Source organism: Phyllobates terribilis, unplaced genomic scaffold, assembly GCF_046119375.1.
Source record: "Phyllobates terribilis strain yellow unplaced genomic scaffold, ASM4611937v1 Scaffold_8__6_contigs__length_399053987, whole genome shotgun sequence".
NCBI classification, from domain to species: domain Eukaryota; kingdom Metazoa; phylum Chordata; class Amphibia; order Anura; family Dendrobatidae; genus Phyllobates; species Phyllobates terribilis.
In genome coordinates, this window is record NW_027362768.1 from 292774581 (window position 1) to 292795916 (window position 21336).

Sequence of the window (21336 nt, forward strand, 5' to 3'; positions counted from 1 at the left end):
GTGTTTTCTGAGTATCTTCGGGGTGTTATGTTTGAGTCACTCCGTGTGCATGGTTTGCAACTGTTTGACAGCTTTAATACATGTGAGGAATGCCTGTTTGTTAGGCATTCCTCACATGTATTAAAGTTGTCAAACAGTCACATATCATGCACATGGAGTGACTCAAATATAACATTCAAGCACGCCGCAAATACTCAGCGAGCACCCGAGCATGCTCGTCGAAAGGGTTAACAGAACACGCTCGCTCACTCATCACTAGTACTAACCAATAAAAGCATCTTGAAAATATTGATTCTGAGAGTGCGGTGGATATTCCTTCATATTGCCGGATATTGCTTTAACTTTCCTAAACCCTATTCCTTACAGTGGAGCAATTGCCAACAATTGTTGAAGTCACCAAAGGTACCCAAGTGGCTTTTCCTGTTGGAGAAGATTTTACCATCAAGTGTAAAGCTAAAGGAAACCCAGCCCCAGAGTAAGTTCTGTTCTTACTCTTAATAGCTGTTCGCAAATGTTGGTGATTGGGAAAGAAAGCCCAGCCATGTGTGTGACGGGGGGCAGGGTGGTAGTCAGTGGCGAGTGGCAGGTCAGTTTCAGTGTTTATATCGTCGCCCTGGCCCGCTACAATGGGGACTCTGAGAATCCCTGGGTGTGTGTGTGCTGTGGTGACACTGTGGAGGGAGCCTCCATACTCACTTCTGACCCGCCGTCCCAGGTATCGACTCTTTTAGGCTTCAGAAGGAGGAGACTGGACAGTTTGATAAAAACCAAGTCTATTTTACTTATCAAACAATCAGCATACAAAGGATAGCAGGAATTACACTTATTCACTATTGCACCAAACAGAGGCACGTTCTTGGCGGTTACTGGCGACGGCACAATACTTGCGGCAAACGTTACAATTCACAGTTCAGGCAGAGGACCTCCATATTACTAATGCAGCGCCACCCGGGTCGATGTGTTTCGCCGTGAAACTTCGCTCAGACCAATCTTTCCTCGGGAACAGAAGTAAGGGAGCATCTCCCACTATCTTCTTCCTATTCGTGCCCAGACCTCGCTGTCTCCGTCCATCTGACTGCAGCTCTCGGGCCTATCCAGCACTAGGGCCGTTCCCACCACCTCTCTTAGAAAGGTTCCTCAAAACGTCTCTTCCTCACTGTAGGTCCCCCAGCTTGCCTGTGTCCGGGAGAACACTGTCGCACTGTAGTTTTGCTGAGAACACTTGCTACCTTTTACACCGGCTCCCACACACACCCTCTGTTGTACTGGTTCCTGTGTCCTCCTGACACGTCTCCACTCTCCACTCTTCACTGTCACTAAACAACTACTCAACTAAGATTGTTGAAACTAAACTCTCAGAGATCCCTCAGTTCCCCCTTGTCACTGAGCGCGGCCCATCCTAAGTTAACCCTCTATGTGCTCCCAACTGCCATAAAGGCAATGTAATCTTAAACAGCATCTCTGCTGCCATCTAATGGCTGTACCTGAAAACAACAATTTTTCAGAAGACTCAAACATACACAAGAGTATTAAAACAGTGCAGTTCCATAGGGGAGTGGAGCAGACATTCTCCACACACCCCTCACATGTGCACAATGGAAAAAAAGAAATTGACAAAGTTGATCAAACCTTAAAAGGAACCTTTCATGTTCTCTGTGCCTATCAGTACCATGTAAGTCATGACACTTACATTCCCAACATGGAACTCTAAGGTGGGACGTTTCTCCTTATGGACAGTGCCAAGTTGGCGTAAGGAGGCTTATAGGCTATACAATGTTCCTATTAATGGCTTCTAAGTCTCCTTATGTCAGCTTGGGACTCTCTACAAGAAGAAACATTTCCCTTTAGACTTCCTGTCAGTGGCCTTTCACTTAGCCAAATCAGACTTTCCGCTTTGTACTGATGAGAGGCAAACACCACGAAACACATGTCTGCAAATGGAGTGTCCGGTTGGTTTGGCATTTTATCATACGTCATGTGGAAGGCTGATTAAAGGGTTTATATTGTCTTTTAAGTTTGCTACTCCAATTGATGGTGTTAGGCTGTGTGCCCACGTAGCATTTTTCAAGCGTATATGCTGCGGAATTTCCGCAGCGTAAACGCTTGAAAAACGCATGTAGATCCGCACCCCATGGTCCCCAATGGCATTCCGCAATGTCAATGCCCATGCTGCGGATTTTTCCGCAGCATATATGCTGCAGTCAAAAATCCGCAGCATGTTCATTAATTTTGCGGAAGCGCAGCGGAATCAATGTGCGGATGGTACCCAAGTCTGGAGGAGAGGAGACTCTCATCCAGACCTGGGTACCAAAGAACCTGTAAAAAAAAGAAAAAATAAAGTTTATACTTATCTTATGATGTTTTCCCTCCGTCGCGCTGTTGTCTGAAGGACCTGCCACGTCATTGAGTCATGTGACCCACCACATGACTCAATGACGTCACCGCAGGTCCTGCACACAACAGCGTGAGCCGCTCAAGACTCCGGACGGGGCAGAGAATGCATCGGAAGGTGAGTATAAAGTTTATTTTTTTATTTTTTACCATTCTGAACAAGTTGTCAAGCACTTTTCCAAGTGATGCTTGGAGAAGTGCTTGATAACCCGCATGCAGAAATGCATGCAAAGACGCCTCACAAACGCTTCTACCTGGCGGGAAAACCGCATGTAATATCCGCATGCGATTTTCCCGCCAGGGAGAAGCGTAAAAAATATGCTTCAGGTCCGCAACGTGGGCACATAGCCTTAAGATTTCAAGCCCTCTTACTTCCTGAAGGGGGTATTTGAAACATGGTAATGTAGCGCTACACATCTCAGCATATCACAGAAATTTTTTTTTTAAACTTTTGGCACCTGTTATGTAAGTAAGAAGCAACTGGATCCCAGAACAATCAAATTTTGGCTCCTGGGATCATGCTCACCTAGGTTTGATTGATGGGAGATTGCAAATCGGAGCCAAGTTAAGTTGGATAGTGTTCACCCCAACAATCAAACCTCGGGGAAAGTGGTTACAGGCACTCAAGCTTGACTGTTTCGGAGTCATGTGCCTCCCACTTGACTGGATATTAGTAATTTACATAGCAGGTGGAAAGTCCAGTGCTGTGATCAGTGCCAGTATCCTTTTGTTCAGTATCAGAACTGTTCTTATTGTCTAGTTATGATTTTGCATGTAAAATATAAAATTTCTTTTATTTTTCTTTATATTAGATATCATTGGACGAAGAATGGTCATCCATATAATCCATTTACAGACCAAAATGTCAGGATTGTGAAGGACTCCGGCTCATTTACTATTTATAATGATGGTAACATTTTATCCTACAATGGAACATACCGATGCTATGCCAAAAATAGCTTGGGAGCTGCCATATCGGAAGAGACAATTTTGCTTATTCCCGGTACGCTACAGGACAGTGGCTCTTTGTATTTAAGATCTAAAATCAACCTTCTCAATGTATATCTACTGGGGACTCACCGGCCAGAACATGGTTGTGCCTGGCTTTCACTGTTTGTCATTGTCAATGACAAAAGTTTTAAAAATTACCTTTATTTATCTTAAAATGTAACAATTGTTTTAATGTTAATTTCATAAATCAATAGTACACATGAAAATCAGCAACTTTGTAATATATCTTATAAGAGAAATTAGCTTCTTTCTCCCCCTGGATTGATCTTTCATACTTAATTTACCGGTAAAATCTGTATTCGGTCAAGACAGACTTTAGCATTACGAGGATTGGAGTTGACAGTTGCTGCTCGTAAGATTCTATGGAGTGGTAAATGAGAGGAGCTAGAGACAGACACAGACATTCTGTTACAAGTTCTTCTGAAATGACAGTTACATTTTATAAATATCAGAAGTCTGATCGGTTAAATGATAAACAAGAACTTTGATATATTTTCCATATTTTTTAGGAGCCCCCAGATTTCCCAAAGAACATATTCCACCTGTAGAATTAAAAGAGGGGGATTCATTGGTTCTAAATTGTGACCCTCCTCCTGGTATCCCTCCAGTCAGTGTAGTTTGGATGACACAAGGTAAGCGTATACAGCCAATGTAAAACCTTCACAATAAGACTACTCTGTGCTTGAATTGTATTTCTTTCTGTTTCTTATTTCTTATAGCTTAAAGGGAATCCGTCAGCAGGTTTTTGCTATGTAATCTGATGGCAGCATGAGGTAGGGGCTGAGACACTGATTTCAGTCATGTGTCACTTATTAGGCTGTGTTCTGTTTGTTTAATACAATGAAGTTTCAACAGCATGAGATTATCACTGCCTGGACTGGTGCCTGGCTGAGACCTGGTCCAGTCACACCTCCAGCACTGATAAGCAGCTCACTGTCAATAGACAATGTACATACACAGCCTAGTGTGGACGAGGGCGGGGTTAGGTTTCTGAGCTCTGCTATATGTTACATTTCAAAACTCTGATTGTGTCACAACCAGTAAACTAAGTGATACATCACTGGAATCAGAGTCTCTTTACCTACATTATGCTGCTCTCAGATGAGGTAGCAAAAACCTGGTGACGGATTCCCTTTAAAAAAAACAAGATACGCTTTTCAATCCTAATTACACATAAAAGTTACAGTCTATAGTATGATAGAAAATCACTTCTGATTAGTATTTTACTTTCCATTATTTGCAATGTGTGTGTGTTTTTTTAAGTTTTTAGATGGTATCAGTTTAGTCAATATGTTTTTCCTGTGCATTTTATATAGCATTCAGATCATTGCTAGATATAATATTGTTGGATACATTTGATATTATATATTGTATTTTAACCCTTAAGCTCTTAAAGACCTGTCACCAAGTCAAAAGTGGCCAGTTTTTGCTTTTAGTTTATTCATGCCAGTCCCCTGAATATTCCTTTTTTCTAATCTGCCATACCATTCGATAGATATTGGCTTTTTTATTCAGTGCTAATTTATATGGTCTTTTCATAGAGCACGTGGATCATAGGATAATAATGCAGAGCAGCCTAAAGACACACCCCAGAGGATCCTGTGAGCCACGTTCCCTTGGTGAAAACCATAAAAATTAGCTCTAAATAAAAGGCCTGAGTCTCTGGAACCATATGACAAATTTAAAAAAAAATTATACTCAGGAGGTCAGGGGGAAGAAAATAAGAGCAAAATATGACACTCTTGATCTGGTGACAAATCCACTTTAACATTCATTCTTGGTTCAAAAATAATAGTAGGCTTAGATTTCCTTAGAATACACAGCCTACCTAAAGTATGATTTGTGACCCCTGATCTACAGTTTGAAGAAATGATTAGTGAGTACACTTCACTATGTAAGACAACTTGGTAGTGTGAAAGCTGTGGTTTAATTTGTGTTGCATAATGTCTGTACTTATTCTTCAAACTTCAAACTGTACTCGTTTCTAAAGATGTCTAATATGTGCTAAAATGAGCTCAAAAGTGCACTAGCGCTTGCCTTGAACAAGCGCTAGTGCACTTTTGAGCACATTTAGCATTTATCTGAGAGTAAAACATACCTCAGAGCATCTCCAAACAGAGTGAAACATACCTGGCTACTAGTGATGAGCGAGTATGTTTTGTTAACCCTTTCACCGAGTATGCTCGGACGAGCACTGAGTAGTTACAGCTGCCCGGTGATATGTTTGAATCGCTCCCCTGTGCATGATTTGCGACTGACAGCTTTAATACATGTGAGGAGTGTGTAAGAAATAGACATTCCTTTCATGTACTAAAGCTGTCAAACAGTCGCAAATCATGCACACGGGAGTGACTCAAACATATCACCGATCAGCAGTAAATACTCGGTGCTCGCTCGAGCATACTCAGCGAAAGAGTTAACAAAACATACTCGCTCATCACTACTGGCTACAATATTGCAGCCAAAGTTTGATTCATGCTGCCCGTGGTTTGGACTGCATGAATATGGTGACAAGTTCTCTTTACGTAAAATGGAAATCCGAATATAAGGCCTAGATTAAACTTATGTTTAGCTTGCTCTATCTCTTGGTTGTAAAAAATCGTATTACAGATGTGTTTCTTTTCAATTTACTTTGTTCTAGATTTACGGCAGATCCCTCTGAGCAAGCGAGTGTCTGTGGGCCTTGATGGAAAGTTATATTTTTCACATGTTGTTCAGGCGGACAGCGAGATAGATTATTTCTGTGTTGCTGTCTATTCCAGGATCAGACATATGTCACAGAGAATACCTGTAAAGCTCAATATAAATCAAAGTAAGAAATATTTTTTTGTCTATCACAGTCAGGATATAAGTTGGTTACTTAGGGTGCCGTTTTGAAGGGGTGTGGGTGTTGGGGAGTGATGTGTTATGGATTTTATTGTGATGGAGCTGCTGATAGTGATTTGTGTGCCGGGTGTTAGGTGTGATCAACACTTCCCTTTATTGTTAAAAAAAACAACACAGTCGAAGACTATAATTGCTGTAGGCCTTTACTTCCTCCCTGCTGCAGGCGGAGGTAGATGTGATTACAGCAGCCTCAGTACTGATTCAAGCAGTCTCTGTTGTATGGCAAAGGGAGAAGCAAACAAATTATTAATTTTTCATCTCACAGCTATTATGCTGAACTTCAAAGACAAAACGTGTTTATGCAAATTCTTAAATCCCTTAGCAGGAACACAGCTTGTCCCATCAGTGTACTGAATAAAAAAAATGACTCCTACGGTGTCAGAACTTGAGCTACTGGAGTATTCATCAAATTAAACATTTGTGAAAAGACAGACACACTGAGACCCAAGTATCATATTTTTCCAATATAGTCGGGGTGGATATTTCATTTTCCCAAGGAGCCACATTAGAGACTGTTATGGTGGGCTGAACCATTAGGCTGAATGTAATTCTGCTCAATATTATTAATAATATTATTATTACTTAACATAGAGCAGAATTGAGTATGTTGATCATCAGCTACTGCTACTATACGTTACAATAGGGCTTATTGTAACATATTCTAACCTGTAGCAGCTAATCAAAATCATATAATTTATTGCTTTTAATAAAGTTGATAAAAAACAATAAATCATATTGTGCCTGTTATTCAGCCTTAAAGGGGTTTTCCCACGAACAAAAGTTAATTGTAATCAATAGATCTTAGAATAATAATAGTTTTCACAATTGGATGTTTTTAAATAAAATGTTCCTGTGCTGAGATAATCTTATAAATGTTCCCCTGCTGTGTACTGTGTAATAGCTGTGTCTGACCATACAGGGACATGGTCTGATCATACCACATCTCCTGGGCAGGGGAGGAAGCAAAAGAGAGTATTCAGACATTACGGCAGGGGATCACAGATGATTCTTTCTGTGAGATAAAACATTTCACTGTCTGTTTTTAAACGATGTTTTACTTCAAAGAAAGAATCAGCTGTGATCCCCTGCTGTAATGTCTGTATACTCTTTGCTACCCCCCTGCCCAGGAGCTGTGGTATGATCAGACCATGTTCCTGCATGGTCAGACACAGCCATTACACAGTACACAGCAGGGGCAGATTTATAAGATTATCTCAGCACAGGAACATTTTATTTAAACACATCCAATTGTGGAAATTATTATTATTCCAAGATCTATTGATTAAAATTAACTTTTGTTAGTGAGAACTCCCCTTTTAATATAGATTTACCTTGGCCAACAGCTCCCGTCACACAGTATGATGTCCCCACCTTGACCACGCAGTATTATGCCCCCGCAGTCACCCAGCACACATAATATGGTGCCCCTCCTAACCCCCACACAGTCTGATGCCCCCACAGCTGCCCTCACAGTATACCTCGACATCTGACACACACACAGTATGATGCCCTACTGTTTCCCCAACAGTATGGTGTACCCAACATACAATATGATGGCCCCCCACAACTTCCCAACAAATAGTATTACACCCCCATAGCCCCACACACAGTATGATGAGTCTAACATCCCTTCACACAGTATGATGGCCATCATTTCTCCCTCACATACACAGTATAATGGCTCACACAGTATGTTGATCCCCACAACCCACCATCCCCCACAGTTTGATGTTACCCACAACCCTCCACATAGTATTATGGTCTCCACAGCCCCACACACACAGCATAAGAGCCTCTATATCCCATCACACACAGTATAATGGCCCCGTTTCACCCCTACAAGTACTGACAGACAGTTTGATGCCCCCACACAGTATAATGGTCCCCACAATTTCCCCCCAAGTACTGATCATGAAAAAAATAAAATAAAACTTAGCCCATCTCCAATGCACAGCTCTGGTCTAGTCAGTGTGTGCATTGAGGCTGCATGCAGCAGGCACAATCTAGTAACATCCTCACGCCCACTGTTTTGAGACTCAGACACGCATGCTGAATGGTGGAAGAGGTAGCCAACAGCTCCCTGTTCCACCATTGTATTCCAAAGTATCTACATCCTGAAGATACAGTTGAAATTGAGACTCCGGGACAGGGGCAGAAACTGAGTTGTTCACAGCACTTTGGATGTCCCAGTCAGTGGCCCGGACAGGAACAGCCAAAGGGCAGGATGTCGACCACAGGCCTCACTCAGCAATTGTTTAGCACCGCAGAAAATACCTTACTAAATTTTAAGTATTTTATTTAACAATGTGTAATATTTTCAGGCAATGTAATAAACAACCGAAAACCAAACATATTAACAACCCAAGGAGGAGCGGATAAGCCTATTATTGTGCTGAAAGGTGAAATACTACAGCTGGAATGCATCGCTGAAGGATTGTAAGTTACATGAGCAAAATATTTTTATTACAGACTTAAAAAGGGTTGTCCGGCTAAAGCTACAAGTCTGCAGTCACTCTATGCGACTGCAGACTTGTGAATCCTCAAATCACATGCTCTGCGAGGATTCTCAGGTGCCGGTAAATAATATACATACTCGCGGCCACATTCAGACTAGACTGTTTCACTTGCACTGAGCGAGGCCGCACCTATCTAGTCAGAATGTGGCCAGGAGTATGCAAATCACATACTTGCGGGCACATGACTGCGGCTTCTCCCAGCAAACAGTGCATACGATGTGAGGATTCACAAGTCTGCAGTCATATAGAGTGACTGTAGAATAGTAGCTTAAGACTGGACAACTCCTTTAAGAACTAAGCAATTGCTTGAGACTAGGTAGATACATTTATTTTCCATGAGAAAATAGAGTATAGCTTATTTCAATGCTAAGTTCACTGAAAACTGATGCAGGAGTGAGCCAATATCCATAACAATCCAACACTATAGTTAGCATCTGCATTCAGGGTCGGACTGGCCCACAGGAGAACAGGAGAATCCCCCGGTGGGCCCTTCTGTAGGAGTGAGGCACTTACTCTCCAACATGAGCAACACTTGGCCCAATATATTTACACTATGTGCAGATAAAAGCAGCATCTCATCATTCATTCTACAAGCTACCTAGTTGATTATTTTAAAGAAGCAGAGGTAAATTTGTGAAAGAGGGCAATGTAATATATGAATGTAGCTGAGCAGTGGGCCCCCAGAGTAAATGTTACTGGTGGGCCCTTGCCACACCAGTCCGACACTGTCTGCATATATCATTTGTGATACCACCCTGAATTCTCAGTGTTCCTACACTAACATCTAATATGGAAATGAATTGCACTGTTAGAAGAGAGCTACATTCATGAAAAGAAATCATGTAGCTGTTATCACCTAACTAATTGTCATTTGGAACACCCCAACGCGTTTCACAACTTAAAGGAAAGCTGTCACCATGAAAATGCAGTATAATCTGCAGGCACCATATTATAGAGCAGGAGGAGCTCAGCAGATTGGTGTATAGTGTTGTGAGAAAAGACTAGGTATAACCTGTATTTTCATCATTTAATCCTCTGCTCTTTTTGGCATTTTTGGTCCAGTGGGCAGGGCTATCAATAGCTGACAGCTGTCTTTATGTAAGTGTGCATACAGAAATAACTGTCAGTCACTGATAGGACCGCCCACTGGACCGGAAATCCCAGAAAGAGCAGAGGTATAAATGAATAAATCACAGGTTATACTGAATCTTTTCTCACAAAACCACATATCATTCTGCTCACCTTCTCCTTCTCTATAACATTGCTGGCCACGTTCGTTGGCACAGCTGCTTGTATTAGGGGGGTTTTCCCACGAACAAATGTTAATTTTACTCAATAGATCTTGGAATAATAATAAGTTCTACAATTGGATGTGTTTAAATAAAATGTTCCTGTGCTGAGATAATCTTATAAATGTGCCCCTGCTGTGTACTGTGTAATGGCTGTGTCTGACTGTACAGGAACATGGTCTGATCATACCACATCTCCTGGAGAGGGGAGAAGAAAAAAAGTATACAGATATTACAGCATGGGATCACAAATGATTCATTCTTTGAAGCAAAACATTATTTAAAAACAGGCAGGGAATTGTTTTATCTCACAAAAAGATTCCGCTTTGGTCCCGTCCTGTCCTGTCTGTATACTCGTTTGCTTCCACCCTACCCAGGAGATGCTTCCACACTTCCTATCCTGTGATATTCCCATTCTCATCATGGGGGATTTTAACATACCCATTGATAAGCCGCTTTCCCCATCTGCCTCTCATCTTCTTTCTCTAACTGCCTCAAACTTATAACTCTGCTCTCCATCTGGCTAAACAAGTCTACTTTACCACTCTCATCACATCTCTAGCCAACAATCCTAAATGACTTTGAAATCTTCCACTCCCTCCTGAACCCTAGAGAACAGACCCCCATCACCAACCTAAGCGCTGACAATCTAGCCACTTATTTCCTACAAAAATCAATCATATCCGTCAAGACATTTTTGCACAATCCCCTCAGAGTCTGGATCCACTTCCCTCCCGCACCTCAAGTTCACTTTCCATCTTCGAACCGGTCACAGAAGAAGAAGTGACCAGACTCCTCGCTTCTTCTCGTCCTACAACCTGCAACAGTGACCCTATTCCCTCACATCACCTTCAGTTCCTTTCCCCAGCTGTCACTACCCACCTAACTAAAATATTGAACCTCTCTCTTTCTTTGGGTATAACTCCTTTACTTAAAAAGCCATTCCTGGACCAGAACTGCACAGCTAACTACAGACCGGTCTCTAATCTTCCCTTCATCTCTAAACTCCTGGAACGCTTGTTCCACTCCTGTCTAATCTGCTATCTCTCAGATAACTCTCTTCTCGACCCTTTACAATCCGGTTTCCGCTCATCATACTCTACTGAAACTGCCCTCACTAAAGTCTCTAATGATATATTAACAGCTAAATCTAATGGTCACTACTCCCTGCTGTTTCTCCTGGATCTTTCTGCCGCTTTTGACACTGTGGATCACTAGCTCCTCCTCATTATGCTCCCCTCTATAGACCTCAAGGACACTGCTCTCTCCTGGTTCTCCTCCTGTCTCTCTGACCGCTTCTTCATGGTGTCTTTTGCCGGCTCTTCTTCCTCTAATCTTTCCCTTACTATTGGGGTTCCACAAGGCTCACTTCTAGGTCCCCTCCTCTTCTCCTTGTATACTGCCCCTATTGGACAAACCATCAGCATATTTGGTTTCCAGTATCATCTCTATGCTGATGACACCCAACTATACACCTCTTCACCTGACATCACCCCTACCCTAATACAAAATACCAGTGATTGCTGTCTCTAACATCATGTCGTCCCTCTATCTGAAACTGAATCTCTCCAAAACCGAACTCCTTGTTCTTCCTCCTTCTACTAACTTACCAATACCTGACTTTTCAATTTCCTTGGGTGGTGCCACCATAACTCCCAAGCAGCATGCTAGCTGTCTTGGAGTTATATTTGACACACAACTTTCCTTTATTCCCCATATACAATCACTCATTCGCTCGTGTCACCTGCACCTTAAAAACATCTCCAGAATCCGACCTTTTCTCACCTTTGATACGGCAAAAATTCTTACTGTCGCTCTTATTCACTCTCGTCTGGACTACGGCAACTCTCTTCTAATCCGTCTCCCTCTAAACAAACTCTCTCCTCTCCAATCCATTCTGAATGCAGCAGCCAGGTTCGTATTTCTATCAGGCCGCTTCACCGACGCCTCTACCCTGTGCCAGTCATTGCACTGGTTACCCAATCACCACAGAATACAATACAAACTCATCTCTCTCACCCACAAAGCTCTACACAGTTCTGCACCGCCCTATATCTCATCCCACATTTCTGTCTATCACCCCTCCAGTGCCCTCCATTCTGCAACTGATCTAAGACTAACATCCCCCATAATCTGAATCTCGTACCTCCGTCTCGTTCTCTCGTGCTGCGCCAGTTTTCTGGAATGCACTACCCCAAACGATCTGACTAATATCTAGCCCCCTTGTCTTCAAACGTGCTTTAAAAACACATCTGTTTAGACAAGTCTATCACCTCAACTCACTAACCTAACTCTCCCCTGTCCCCTCCTAAATGTTAATCTTAATCTGCCCCTGCCTATTCATCTGTCTCCACATCCTCCATGCACCAAATAACAAACGGTAACTGCTCTCAGTCAGATAACGGCTGATGACCATGTTCTACCTATTGTGTCCCCCTATTTCCATATAGATTGTAAGCTTGCGAGCAGGGCCCTCACTCCTCATGTAACTATTGAAATGTGTTACATTGTATTGTTTATATTGTCTGTAAAAATAATTATTATTATTATGTCTGTAAAAATAATTATTATTATTATGGTATGGTTTCACTATGTATTCTTCCAGAGTAGATTAAAAGCTGCACAGTCTGATTTTGTTATTGTATGTACTAACGAATTGGTGATTTTTAGGCCCACCCCTACAAATAAATGGCAAAAAGATGGTGAGGAATCAATAAAGCACCGTGTCATAATAGAGGGTCATGGGACACAATTGAAGATCAAGGACATTACTAAAGATGATGAAGGAGTATATATTTGTGAAGCAGAAAATGAGATGGGTTCTGATCAGCAAATGTTTCATGTTCTTGTTGAAGGTATTAACAATTTCTAAATTATCAGTTTGTCAAATTTCCTAATTACGATTGTAAGTTTGAAGTAGGAATTACTGCTGGGACCCTTCCACCTCCTCCTATTTAACTTTGTCTATGGGGAAACTACATTGTTAAATCTAAAAAATAAAGAATTCAAGGCAAGTAAGACAATGCATTGGCCATTCATGCCATCCATTACTTGAAATTGAAAATATCTCTATAGAGGATGTGGATGCAATAAACCATCCTGTGAAGATCTGAGGTTGTGGGTTACAATAATCACCTAGGCCGGTTAACGATGCAACAATATTTTATTCCTTACATCCAAAGTTTTACAACAACTCCAGGTAAATGGCCAAAATACATTGTCTCTAGTCCACAAGATCCCCTCCCCGGGGCGGTAGTTCCACAGCCTTTTTTACCAGGCGATACTCACTGTCTCCCAACTTTTGGTTGGCCCACAGATTTCAGATCTCCAGCCAGTATAGTCCGTATTCACAGTCCACGCTCCTCCAGAAGTCTGCATCCTTTAGAGCCGAGGACTCCGCTCTACTTGCATTGGCCCAATAGTCTTAGAAGGCCAGCTCCTCACCCATCTTTACATTGGATTTTTTCTGCAGTTCCACTTTTGCCTTTATTGTTTGTGGCTGTTTTTGAGCTTTGGGTTAACCCTTTGAAGGCTTGTACCCGTCCATTTTGAATTTGTCTTATTGTGCTTGTTTCTTCACTACTATATTTTTCAAACCTTTGTTGCTCTGAAATGCCCCACATAGCAAAGAGCCTCTTTCACGAAAAAAATGCATTCGTTATTTAACAGGCTTTCCTTAGCAAAGACATTTATGGTCTATCCACAGGTTATGCCAAAAATGTATAACAAGTGGGCAGTCCCACAATTGGGTCCTCCCCTCAGTGACAAAAAAAGGGGTCCTTATATGCTGTCCCACCTGATGAGACAATCGGCACTTGCTATACTCAGTCCCAGGCTGAATGAACTGCATGGCTCTCTGCATTCAATTATATGGGATTCAGAGAAAAATATGGGGAAGCTTGTTTATTATTTATTGAGATTTATTACATACAGTATATTGGGATTTATCTCTGAATACAAAGTAACAATAAAGTATTATATAAAACCAATGGGCATTCATGTCAGCTATTCTTTATATTGTTTACTTGGAGTCTAGATCTGAGCGAAATTCAATTTTTGCTTCAGGAGATAGATAGATACATAGATAGATAGATAGATAGATAGATAGATAGATAGATAGATAGATAGATAGATAGATAGATAGATAGATGATCCTTTGGGAAATTGAATTGCCCACCCCTGCTTTAGCCTGTACTGGTTTGGTTTATTTTTTTTCTTTCCTGTATCCTCTAGCAGAAGGCTATAAGAATATAGCAAAGAGTTTTCAAGTTTCCCTTTCCTCAGTTCGAAATGTGATTAAGAAATGGGAGTTAACAGGAACAGTGGAGGCCAAGATAAGGTCTGGAAGACCAAGCAAAATTTTAGTGAGCTGCTCGTAGGATTGCTAGAGAGGCAAATCAGAACCGCTGCTTGACTGCAAAAGGCCTTCAGAAAGATTTAGCAGATTATGGAGTTGTGGTACATTGTACTACTGTTCAGAGACACCAGCACAAATATGGCCTTCATGGAAGAGTCATCAGAAGAAAACCTTTCCTGCGTCCTCACCATAAAATTCAGTGTCAGGAGTATGCTAAAGAACATCTAAACAAGTCCTGTGGATCGATGAGGTTAAATTAGAACTCTTTAGCCACAATGATCAAAGGTATGTGTGGAGAAAAAACAGCGCGGAATTTCAGGAAAAGAACATCTCGTCAACCATTAAGCATGTGGGTGGATCAATCATGCTTTGGGGTTGTGTTGCAGCCAATGGCAGAGGGAACATTTAACGGGTAGAGGGAAGAATGGATTTAATGAAATTGAATGAAATTTCAACAAATTCTTGATGCAAACATAACACCATCTGTAAAAAAGCTGAAGTTGAAAAGAGGATAGCTTCTACAAATGGATAATGATCCTAAACACACATCAAAACCCACAATAGACGACCTCAAAAGACAAAAGGTGAAAGTTTTACAATGGCCCTCACAGTCCCCTGGTCTGAACATCATTGAAAATCTGTGGCTAGACCTCAAAATAGCAGAGCATGCAAGATGACCCAGTAATCTCACAGAACTGAAAGAATTTTCCAAGGAAGAATGGATGAAAATCCCTCAAACAAGAATTGAAAGACTCTTGTTTGGCTACAAAAAGCTTTTACAAGCTGTGATACTTTCAAAAGGGGGTGCTATTAGGTATTAACCATGCAGGGTGCCCAAACTTTTGCATCAGCCTATTTTCATTGTTGTAATTTTTAAAGTGTAAAAGATGAAAATATATATATTTTTTTGCGTAAAATACAAAGGAAATGTGTCATCTTTTACTTTATGCCTTTCAGAGACCATTTCATCTTCAACTTGCTTAACTGTCCACAATAGATAGATATGAGAGATAGATATATGGATAGATGGATAGATAGATAGATAGATAGATAGATAGATAGATAGATAGATAGATAGATAGATAGATAGATAGATAGATAGATAGAAAGAAAACAAAAAAAATTGAAGCATTACCAGCAAAAATAAATTATTTTTCGGGTGCTATGCCCCCCAGGTACTTACCAAACCTTAATATAAAGTGAAAAAATTATAGAATACAATTATGAAAAATAGGTGGTTTAATAGCTGTCTTTACCTCTTGATTTCACTATTTTCAGAGCCTCCAAGATGGGAAAAAATGTTAAAGAGCTCTATACAAGGAGTTGGATCTGAGGTTATGCTGAACTGTTCAGCCACGGGGACCCCTGAACCGGAAATCCAGTGGCAAAGAAATGGAATCCCTATGAAAAGTAAAATCAAGAATTATGAACTGAAAGTTTCTTGTGTAATTGTAGTTATTTTGTGTTACCTTTGTAAGATCACAGAGTACTTTGCTTCATGTGTTATTTAATTTTCAATATCTAATGATAAAAGTAATAATCCCATCCGGTACGATGATTAGATGCCCAGTGTATGAAGGAAGAACCTGATTTACCATGGAAGTGTCCTGGCTTTTCGACAGTCAGACTTCCATTTCCTCTTGAATGACAGTTCTAGATTTCTAGCGTTGGAGCCATCACTAAAGAGTAATGGAGACCAGTTGGGGGGGAGTGGACTGACAAAGTCAAGGAAAGCAAAAAGGTTGGAGAGCTTAGATGTGAAATGCTGCCCCTTCATATTGACTCAAACCCATGAAAACTTCTCACATGTCGGAAGTTTTAGAAACCATAAGTACCTTTTAAATATTCTAACGTGTCACATATCTAGTGGCTTTAGCAGTGGGGTCAGACCTATTCTAAAAGGGATGTGTCTTACTCTTGATGGCCCTTTATGCAAATTAAAGCTATCTCATCCTCAGCCTAAGTGTCCATTATAAGGGGCTTATAAGTAGGCCCATACACTAGAGATGAGCAATACAAATTACGTTGTCCAGGTCTGGTATCCAGTCCAATCCTAGCCCATGTTCACTTCTGCACTGGCATCTTTACCCCGACATCTTGGACACCTCATGCGCTCACTAGGCCCCACGATATCATGAGATCACAGGGCCGAGTAAGCGCCATAGGCACCCAGGATGTCGAGCTGAAAAAGCCGGGGGCAAATGTGAATACTGGCTGGCATGGACCAGACTGGATGCTGGAGTAGGACATCGTAAATCAAATTTCTCATCTCTACTATACATCATAAGGGGCGCCACAAAAGGGGCACATCTTCCCAATAACAACAGTCCTGGTCAAATGGAAAGGGGTTGTTCTTTAAAGGGAATTTGTCATCGGGTTTTTTCTAACTCATCTAAGAGCAGCATAATATAGGAACAGAGACCTTGATTCCAGTGATGTATCACTTAGTTTACTGGGTGCAGCAGTTGTGACACAATCAGAGTTTTTAGATGTAGCATGTAGCAGAGCTCAGAAAGCTAACCACGCCCACACCAGGCTCTCTGTGTACATTGTCTATTGACAGTGAGCTGATTATCAGAGGAGGGGGTGTGGTCGGAACAGGGCTCACAAGAGCTGTAGTCCAGGCAGTGATAATCTCCTGGTGATAAAACATTCATTGTATGGAAACAACAGCACACAATCTAAGTGACACATCACTGAAATCAGGGTCTCTGTCCCTACTTCATGCTTTCCTCAGATTACATAACAAAAACCTGCTGACAGATTCACTTTAAAATGAAACAGTTTAAATTGTGTTAACAAGTAGTAACTTTCTTTTATAGTATTACAGTCGTCTCTTCAGAATACTCATATTACCGTATTTTTCGGACTATAAGGCGCACCAGACCATAAGATGCACCCCAAATTTTGGGGTGGAAAATAGGAAAAAAAGATTTTTTTTATAAAATGGGGGTCCGTCTTATAGTCTCAATAGGTATATAGGTATCTTACCTGGGGGGCGGTGGAGCGGGGGTCACAGGAGGTAGGGTCCCTCAGGAAGCCGGTGGAAGTGGAGGAATGCTGAGAACCCGGAGTGCTCCAGCAGCGGGGAGTTGCGGTGGTGGTGGAGCATGATCGTAGGAAGCAGGAGCCTCCGTTCCCTCACTCAGGAACCTGGCGGCGGCAGAAGAGGTGAGATGCTGTGGGGTCGGTGTCTGGCTGTAGGCGGTGAGGCAAAGCATGCAGTGTACGCTGCTTTCACGGTGGCTGTGGCCATCGATCCCGTTCCACCATCACTGAAACTGCCTGGTACATTCGGACCATAAGACGCACCCCACATTTTCCTCCCAAATTTGGGGGGAAGACAGTGCGTCTTATAGTCCGAAAAATACGATAAATAAAGGAGGTATTCCATAATAATCAGGGCTAGGGAACTTCTATATATGAACTATAGACGTTCATTTTCCGCAGTCTATAATCAGTCAATGGAAAATAGTAATTTTGTGCAACATTTCTGGTCTTCTTAATATAAGAAATAATTACTCCTTCAGGGGCATATTGTTCTTTACTGGTTTCTTTTGTGTGGTCTTCCCAGAACTTTGAGATCTTTTCAATGATTCATAGTGATTTAAAAAAAAAATGTAATTTATTTTATTTTTTTTTCGCATAAAGGAGAAACTCTTCCTCGTAATCACAAGATGATGGGAGGCATCATGTTCATTCACTCACTTGAGCTTTCGAGCAGTGCAGTGTACCAATGTGAAGCATCAAACAAGCACGGGACCATCCTCACCACCGCCAACATTGATGTCCTAGGTATGTCGTCCTCAATGATTTCTGGCCTTAAGATGCTCTATGCAAAGAACTATAAAATCACACTTGAACCACCAATTCGGTGATTAACACTGAGGTCTTCATACACATTAGTTAGTCGGACAGTCTAGCCGACCGGCTACAATCCAAGGTGATTGAGGGCCTAATGTCATTACTTGGCACTCAGCTATCTGGATAAACTGTGGATATCCTCACATTTTCCCTACAGTGACCACTGGTGGGCAAATGTAGTATTACATGGCAACAATTCAAATGATTGGAAGACCATATAATAGATTTATAGGCTCTTTATGTAATGAAGCTCCCCTCTGGCTTACTGAGTGTGGGACCCCCATATGCTTTAAAAAGGATCTGTCATTTGCCTTGAATATGTAATTACTTTATCTGGTCTAAATGCCGCTGTTCTGCTGAATCTGGTGTTGTTTTCTTGTTCCTCTGCCTCTGTTTCTGAGATCTGACCCCCTCTTCCCTAGTATAAATACTTTAAAAGGAGATATGGATTAGGTTGGTCCTCTTGATTAAATCCCTTTAAGTAATAACTGGCAACATTTATCATTTATTATTAACATTATTATCAATATTGTTGTTATTATTATTAGCATTATTATTATTATTATTACCAATATTTTTGTTATAATTATTATTAGTATTATCATTAACAATATTATTATTATCATCATTATTATTAGCAATATTATTCTTATTAGCATTATTACTATTATTATTAATAACAATATTATTAGCAATATTATTAGCAATATTATCCTATATATATATGTATTTATATATATATATATATATATATATATATATATATATATATTTGTGCACACAATGAAAAATCACATTTATTTTTTTATGCAGCCATTATTATTTTATGTATCTTGATGGTAACTATTTTTTGTCCTCCTATAGATATTGTACCATTGATATTCACCCAAGAGAACAAGACATACACAGCAGTGTGGGGGCAAAATGTCTCATTAGTGTGCAGCAGTTTTGCCTTTCCTCTGGCTGATGTGACGTGGTAAGTGAATTTTCCCTTTAGTCTATTATGGTACTTGACGTAACATGATGTACAATATGACAATTAGGTCGTCTGTTTGATATGGATAAAATACTGGACTGATCACCTGTAGCGTTGGTGTAACATTTTTTAGGGGGTCCTGGACTCCCTCATGCACAGGAACGGTCAGCCAAGCACCCCTGTGTTCTCTATGAGAGAGTCGCTGCCAGACCCCCCTGTCAGAGGCTTATTCCTGTGCCGAACATAATCTGTCAGGGAGGAATGAGGTGCCCTCCATACGCATTAGACGTTGGCCGATCCCACCGAGATTGGCAAATTTGACCTACTTTTATATTATATGTATGGAGGGTCTTAACACTCTAAGCAAGATTTATTAATTTCTTTATTTTACGCACTTATATAGTGCCATTAATTCCACAGCGCTTTACATACATTATCATCGCTGTCCCCATTGGGGCTCACAATCTAGATTCCCTATCAGTATGTCTTTGTAGTGTGCGAGGAAACTGGAGAACCCGGAGGAAACCCACGCAGATACAGGGAGAACATGTACTCCTTACAGATTTTGTCCTTGGTAGGATCTAAACCCAGGATGCCAGCGCTGCAGTGCTAACCACTGAGCCACCATACAGTGCTAACCACTGAGCCACCATACAGTGCTAACCACTGAGCCACCGTACAGTGCTAACCACTGAGCAGATAAGCAGGAATTTTGGCTGTTGATGTTTGATACTAGGCTTGAATATAATTATATCATATATTTTTGCAATTGAACCATGGAAATCATATATTTTGAGATTTTATGAATAAGCATCAGCCATTTTTAGAGATCTCCATTTAATAAAGTGTATTTCCATTAGGTATCATGGCAAGAGAATAGTCCAACCGAAAAGTGGTCGGCACATAATAGACACCAACGGTACGCTTCATATTTGGGATCTAAGAGCAGAGGACGCTGGTTCATACACATGTGAGGTGTCAAACACTAAAGGAAGTACTTCACTTCAAGCAAACCTTTTACTTCGAGGTACGGCACATTCACTATCGGACGATTACACAGTAATGGGAGTAATGCAGTAATCTTATCTACATGTTTCTGGATTAGAGCCTACAAAAGGTTACGTGTCTCCTGAGAATCCATGGATTAGGAGATGGCACTCTATAACATTGACGTGTCGCGTTCAATGCGATCCCCACCTGTGTCCTTCTCTCAGGATTACCTGGTTAAAAGATGGACAGGAGCTCCGGAAAGTCAACAAAAGGTATTTGTAAACTATTTGGTGAAACTTCAAAGTCGTTTTTTCTCAATGTGAACATTTAGGTCTCTGTCTGATCCGAACCTGCATATTTAACAGGACATTTTACATCCTGTCCCTGTTCCACCTGGGAATGTCCCAATGTGGGTTACAAACACTATATTTTATGTAGATGTTCAGAAGCCCCTCTTCTTTTTAAGAATGGTCCCATAGAAACAGGAGTGTAAGGCTATGTTCACACGTTGCGTTTTTGGTGCGTTTTTTTTTTCTGTAGCAAAACCTGCTCTCTTGGCAGTAAAGTTTCTGCCTCAAAAAAGCAGGTTTTCCTTGTTTTTTTATGCATTTTTTGCTGCGTTTTTTTACAGTGTTTTTGTCACTGTCCATTTGTCTCTTATGCATACTGATATTAGTGACAAAAAAATTACCTAATTCAACTTTCTCAGGTTTTTTCACAAAAAAAAACACAGCAAAACCTTATACCTGCGTTTTTTAAACTTTTTTTTCAGCATTTTTTGCACTGTCCATTACTTACAAAAGGGTAAAAAAATGCTGAAAGAAGTGACATGCTACATTTTGCAAAACCCAAGGTTTTGCACAAAATACTGAGGACAAAAAAAACAAGCTGTGTGCATGAGATTTCAGAAATCTCATAGACTTTGCTTGTACTGCGAAACGCAGCTGAAAATTTGCATCAAAAAACGCACCAAAAATGCAGCGTGTGAACACAGCCTTAGAATGCTAAGTTTTTATAGACTCCAATGATTGAAAGCTAAATTTAAAAATATATTTA

At 40.9% G+C, this 21336-nt stretch overlaps 1 protein-coding gene across 5 annotated transcripts in view; it reads left to right on the plus strand.

The window, feature by feature from the left end:
- CHL1 (cell adhesion molecule L1 like) overlaps positions 1-21336 on the plus strand; it is a 194385-nt gene that overhangs the window by 129685 nt on the left and 43364 nt on the right. For all 5 annotated transcript variants that reach the window (XM_073644396.1, XM_073644400.1, XM_073644399.1 and 2 more), the window contains 11 exons: positions 367-475; positions 3204-3394; positions 3912-4034; positions 6044-6214; positions 8610-8724; positions 12764-12948; positions 15729-15860; positions 18102-18245; positions 19179-19290; positions 20151-20317; positions 20396-20552. In XM_073644396.1, coding sequence (XP_073500497.1) covers positions 367-475; positions 3204-3394; positions 3912-4034; positions 6044-6214; positions 8610-8724; positions 12764-12948; positions 15729-15860; positions 18102-18245; positions 19179-19290; positions 20151-20317; positions 20396-20552 — 1606 coding nt within the window. The remainder of the gene's footprint in view (positions 1-366; positions 476-3203; positions 3395-3911; positions 4035-6043; positions 6215-8609; positions 8725-12763; positions 12949-15728; positions 15861-18101; positions 18246-19178; positions 19291-20150; positions 20318-20395; positions 20553-21336) is intronic.